The sequence below is a fragment of the Canis lupus genome, chromosome 10, assembly GCF_003254725.2.
Source record: "Canis lupus dingo isolate Sandy chromosome 10, ASM325472v2, whole genome shotgun sequence".
Classification (NCBI taxonomy): Eukaryota; Metazoa; Chordata; class Mammalia; order Carnivora; family Canidae; genus Canis; species Canis lupus.
Window position 1 is genome coordinate 24,734,171 of NC_064252.1, and position 6,000 is coordinate 24,740,170.

General features: G+C 46.5%; 1 protein-coding gene across 3 annotated transcripts in view; it reads right to left on the reverse strand.

Annotated features, from left to right (window-relative positions):
* The window catches only part of L3MBTL2 (L3MBTL histone methyl-lysine binding protein 2), a 21,280-nt gene extending 15,280 nt beyond the window's left edge, over window positions 1-6,000 (reverse strand). For all 3 annotated transcript variants that reach the window (XM_025458739.3, XM_025458730.3, XM_049115808.1), the window contains exons 1-3: window positions 5,843-6,000; window positions 3,790-4,033; window positions 2,246-2,379 (exon numbers count right to left, since the gene is read on the reverse strand). In XM_025458739.3, the coding sequence (XP_025314524.1) occupies window positions 2,246-2,379; window positions 3,790-4,033; window positions 5,843-5,866 (402 nt within the window). In that variant the 5' untranslated portion in view covers window positions 5,867-6,000. The remainder of the gene's footprint in view (window positions 1-2,245; window positions 2,380-3,789; window positions 4,034-5,842) is intronic.

Below are 6,000 nucleotides of genomic sequence, written 5' to 3' on the forward strand. Positions count from 1 at the left end.
GTGTGTGTGTCTCAAAAATAAATAAAATCTTAAAAAACAAAACAAACAAACAAACAAACAAAACGGGACACCTGGGTGGCTCCGTGGTTGAGGGTCTGCCTTCAGCTCAGGTTGTGGTCCTAGAGTCCTTGAATCAAGTCCTGTATCAGGCTCCCTACAGGGAGCCTGCTTCTCCCTCTGCCCCTCTCTCTGTTTCTCTCATGAATAAACAAAATCTTTAAAAAATAATAAAAAATAAAAAATCAGTGAAGTAAAAACGTGAGTTTAAATTCCACACAGACCTGGGGTCAAATCCTGGTTCTTCAATCTCATTTGTAGACCTTTGAGTAAGTTACTCAAAATTTTTGAGCCTTTAAAATAGGAATTTAAAATAGGTGCCCCTGGCTAGCTCAGTCAGGTAAGAGATCATTGGTTGGACTGAGTCCAAACGTTTAGCAAGTACTCCCAAACTGTAGCTATTAATACTATTACTAGCTCTTGAGGAGAGAGATTTTTCTATGCCCTAAAATCTGTACAACCAGGGAAGTAACAATTATCTCACAAAAGTGAGAGATACATTGTATGAAGTACTAAGCAAAAGACCTGGCACACTGTGATTTTCAATAAATGTCAGAGCAGTTGGATCTCAAGCTCTGCTGCACATTACAATCACCTAGGGGCTCTTTAAATCCAAGGGGCACTTGGCTGGCTCAGTCGATGGAGTGTGACATTTTTTTTTAGACTATTTAAGGGCAGCCTGGGTGGCTCAGTGGTTTAGCGCCGCCTTCAGCCCAGGGCGTGATCCTGGAGACCCGGGATCGAGTCCCACGTTGGGCTCCCTGCATGGAGTCTGCTTCTCCCTCTGCCTGTGTTTCTTCCTCTCTCTCTCTCTCTCTCTGTCTATCATGAATAATAAATAAATCTTTAAAATAAATAAATGAAAAAGAAAAAAGACTATTTATTTAAGAGAGAGAAAGAAGGAGAGGGTGGAGGGAAAGGGAAAAGCAGACTCCTCCCTGAGCATGGAGTCTTAACCACTTAACCAACTGAGCCAGCCATCCTAGCACCCCGAGAGTGACTCTTGATCTCGGGGTTATGAATTTGAGCCCCATGTTGTATATAAAGATTACATACATAAAATAAAATAAAGCCACTGTGTCCAGGCCATACTCCATCCCAATTAAATCAGTAGGCAAGGGACGCCTAGGTGGCTCAGCAGTTAAGCATCGGCCTTTGGCTCAGGGCGTGATCCTGGAGTCCCGGGATCAAGTCCCACATTGGGCTCCCTGCATGGAGCCTGCTTCTCCCTCTGCCTGTGTCTCTGCCTCTCTCTGTGTCTCTCATGAATAAATAAATAATATCTTAAACAAAAAGTCAGGCAAGTTTGAGAACCAGTGCTATGGACAGTGGCCATAGTTACCAGGAAACAACACAAAGTCAGGCACCTGAGATTACATTCCAGTCCCAGTTCACCTGCTCTTCCAACAGAACTACCTCAGGTAAGTCATTCTTCTCTGGACCTCAGCACACTTCTCAACTAATGTGTGGGTTAGACAACACATCTCTTAAGAATCCTCCCATTTATAGGGGCACCTGGTTGGCTCAGTCGGTTGAGTGTCCAACTCTTCATTTTGGCTTAGGTCATGATCTCAGGGTCATGAGATTAAGGCCCGTGTTGGGCTCTGTGCTGGGTGTGGAGCCTGGTTAAGATTCTCTTTCTCCCTCTTCCTTTCTCCCCTTACCACTTGCACTCTCTTGCTCTCTCAAAAAAAAAAAAAAAAAAAGAAAAAAGAAAAAAGAAAGAAAGAAAGAAAAAGATTAGTAAGACTTTCTAGGTGACTGCCTATGACATGGAGTCAGAGATGAGGCATCAACTTCCTAAACCCACTGTGGCTGCTAAAACATATGCCTGTCTCCTAGCTTCCTTTCAGAGCACGTATGTATAAAAGTATGGGGGAAAGACTAAGGGCATCAGATTCCCTTCAAGGCTCTCATTTAAAACTTACTAATCACATCAGACTATGGGGAAGTGGTGTAGGTGGGGAATGAGGGCAGCTCTAGAAATCTGCAATTTAACAAGCTTCATAAATGGATTCCTCTGCCCTCTGAATTTTAGAACACAATAAATAGCAGGAAACTTACAACCTCACATGGTCACAAGCAAACTCCTCCCAAGCCTTCTTGGCCCTTTGCCATCAGCCAGTTAGTTGTTCCTGTCTGGGCTCCCAGGACCCCAGGAAGGGTCTTCCAAGTGACTGCCTCTCACCTGTAATCTGGCCAAGATACTGGCTTTCTTGGAGTTGGAGGAGTAGCTCCTGGAACAGGAAACGCTGCAGAATCTCTTAGTCTTGGAGAAGAAGGCTTCCCTTGTACCCACGATACCACACATCTCACAGACAGCTGGAAAGAGAACTCAGCACATGACCCACCTGATACAATCACCCCAAATCAAGCAAAATGATTTGAACATTTTCCCTTGAAAACTTGAACAATGCATTAATCAGGTGAGTCTCAGTCCTTAGCCTGACTGACAGAGCTGGAACAGGAGCAGGAGGTTTGTGCACAACTGAATCTCTTTTGCCTAAGATAAGCTGCCTGGCATCCCTTGGCTATATGTTAACAGTAGAGGTAAGGAAAATCCATAGAGCAACAGGTGGATGTTGGAAAGTCTGTAAAGAGGAAAACAAGAAGAAAAACAGTGCCCACATCACCTGACTTCTGTGGATCTCTTTTCTTCTCATCTATAAAAAAACTGAACTAGATCAACGTTTCAATTCTAACATTGTATTAGAATCACCTAAGTAGCTTAAAAAATATCCAAGCCTGAGAGTCTAATTTACTGGTGATCCTAATGGACAGCCACGAGAGAGAACCCCTGGACTCAACGGTCTCTAATGGTTCTAGTTCCAAAGTTCTAAGATTCTACGAGAATGTTTGGAAGAAGATAGAAGATTAAAAGGGTGGTGTGGGGGAAGGAGGAAGAGAAGACAAGTAGATGGAAAGGAAAAGTGGCAGAGTATTAGATCACTCTTCTAAAGAGTGCAGGCACTAAGGAACAGGGTCTGTTCCTTACGGACATCTAGCCCATCTCTCTTCACAGGCAGTCCACACACTGGGGGCCCTGACACAGGAATCCATCCAGAAGCTGTCCAAACAGCACAGCTCCGAAGTTAACTGGCTTCCAGATGCTCCATGAGGAGTCTCATCAGTAATTCTTTCCCCAGGAAGTCACTTGATTCTTTAATTTCCACCCTTCTTTAATTTCCCCCCTCACGTCCAACCCACAAACTATTTCTTGTCCTTTCCCAGATAGTAAATCAGAGCATAGGCTTAAGGGCAGCCCTGGTGGCACAGCGGTTTAGCGCCGCCTGCAGGCCGGGGTGTGATTCTGGAGACCCGGGATCGAGTCCCATGTTGGGCTCCCTGCATGGAGCCTGCTTCTCTCTCTGCCTCTGTCTTTCATGAATAAATAAAAAAGAAAACAAAACAAAAGCCATCCAGGCTTAAAAGTCAAGCACCTATTCACACAAATGTAAAAGCAGTACCATATTAATGACTGGCATCTAACGTGTGCCAAATAAGTATTAGTCGTATGAAAGAACAAAGGAAATAGTCATTTGAAATCAGACTGCAGCAAAGGAAATTAGTAGTAGTCCCTTGGGGCTACTTCTGTCTAGTTCATAGGCCCTTAGACTTAAGATCAAACAGCTTTTTTTACACCTGGATGGCTCTGCCCACATGGCCTATATTCCCCTCTTCCTCTATAGCCTCCTGAAACCTCCCCGTCTTCAGGGGACACTCTGAAAGCACCTGGCTCAGAACCACTGCCATCCAAGGAGCGGGGAGTCCCAGGACTGAGCAAATGCAGCGGGGAGGTGGGCAGCTCCCCTGCTTCCCGATCTTCATTTTCTGCTTCACTTGACTCCTCTAGATAGGAGCTGCTCTCACTGCCCGCACTGCTGTTATAGCTCCGGAAACTGTCATAGCCACCAAAGAGCTCCAAGTCGTCCTCCTCTTCCTCTTCCTCTTCCATAGGTTCTGAAGATGGAGTCTCCTAGTGGAAGGATGACACAAACCAGGCTGGAGGAATCAGGTCTAGCTTAGTGTATGGGGAAGAAGGATGCAGGTCAGCTACCAGCATCTTTTCCAGGTCTTGGTCAACACCTTTGGACCAAGTGGCAGGCAGAATCAAATATCCCTTTTGCAAACACCAGGATCATTACTCCTGTTTATATAGTTCTTAACTGAAACTCATCAGGATAGTTTAACAAAACAGGTAATATCAGGAATTCACCAAGCTCCTCCTGTGTATTTATAAATGATGATGTTTTAACTTGATTCAAATAGAATACGATGATGTGAAAATACTCTGTTATCTCATGAAGACTTTCTGGGGGAAGATGTATGTTAGAAAATCAACTTCCCCCCTTCAGCATATGTACATCAACACAGTGTCAATTCGGAAACCATTTCAGCCACAGAAAAGTCAATTTGGGACGCGGATCCTACCCTGAGGAGGATCTAGGAGACAGAGGACACACTAGTTATCGCACAGTGTATGTATGTACCATAGCTCTGGACTCTGCTCCAATCCTAACTAGCTGTGGGTCTTTGGGCAAGTCATTTAACTCCTCTGGGCCTCAACTTTTTGATCTGTGAAATAAGTAGCTCACAGGATGTGAAATGTAAATGAGATACTGTCTATCAATCCACCTGGAAGGAATGTAGTAGAAAAGGTCCTAGGCCAGGGCTCAAATACCATCTCTACCGCTGACCAGCTGTATGATCTGCAGCAAGTCAGTCTCTTGGTGCATCAGTTCCCACCTCTGTAAATGAGGAAACTACCTCCTTCAGAAGCTTTGCGGGAGAAATAAGAGTGAATATAAGTGTTGTACTCAAAACAGTGCCTTGCAAGTATTCAAGACATACTGGCAATTATTTCTGGGTAAAAGCATGGGGCTTTTCAACCAGATTTGCCTGAATCCTGGCTCTACCACTCAATTGTGATTTTGTGCAACATACTGAGCCTGTTTCTTCAGTTTCTTCATCAGTACAAGAGAGGTAACAGCAGGCCTTCTTCAGATAACTCGAATGAAGACTGAGATGTGTAAAGCCTAGTTGTTTCTAGCCATTAGGGAGGGCTGTAAACGCGTGAGTGCTTATTCTCCTTTACCCTTTACAGTTTGGGGGCTATTCCATTTTCAGGTTTACAACTACGTCCCCAAATGTGCTAAAGAAGAGACCGAATTTAAATACAAGGTGACCAGAAGCCAAGTGACCCAGGGGTGAGTGGGTTACAGGTTGCAGGAGAGTGGGAAAGGCTGGGGAGCCTGAACGACTGGGTGCCCATCTCCTTCCCGCTGCGGTTGGGTGGCCCTCCTGGGGGGCACCATCTGGCTGTAAGCGTCGGCTACTCCAACCATAACAACGAAACAGTGACACAGGATTGTTGTGAGTATCCCGGGCGATAATGCCCGTGAACGCTCCAGACACGCAGTGGCAGGAAACTTGAATCTCCCTCACGTCCCACCAGGATGTCACAGGCCTCCTGATCCCCAAAGAAACGACCAGAGAGAGGGAGGACAAAGAAGATCCAGGAGCTCCCAGATCCTGAACCCAGTTCCCGTTCCCGCAGGCCAGGGAGGCTGTTCCGCCCCGACCTACTCGCGGGACGTCGGCCCCAGCGGTGTGGGCGCAAAAGGCAACGCCAATCGCCTCTGGCCCTGCTCAGCCTAACTACCTCAGTTTATCCATCCTTCCACTCTCCACCCTCCAGGCGTCGCCCCAAGGCCTCGAGAACGGCCCCCCGTGCGAGGCTCAAGGGCTTCCCTTTCCCGGTCACGATAAATCCTCCCCCTCTCACCTCGACGCCCCGCGTCTTCTCCATGAGACCTAACACCCGTTTCTTCAACCGTCACCAGGTGCAGGAAGCCATATTGGCCTCGCGGCTCTTCCTGAGCGCAGTCATTGGCCGCCTCCCAGAGCCGCGGGCCAATCACGTTGCAGGAAAAAGGAAAAGCC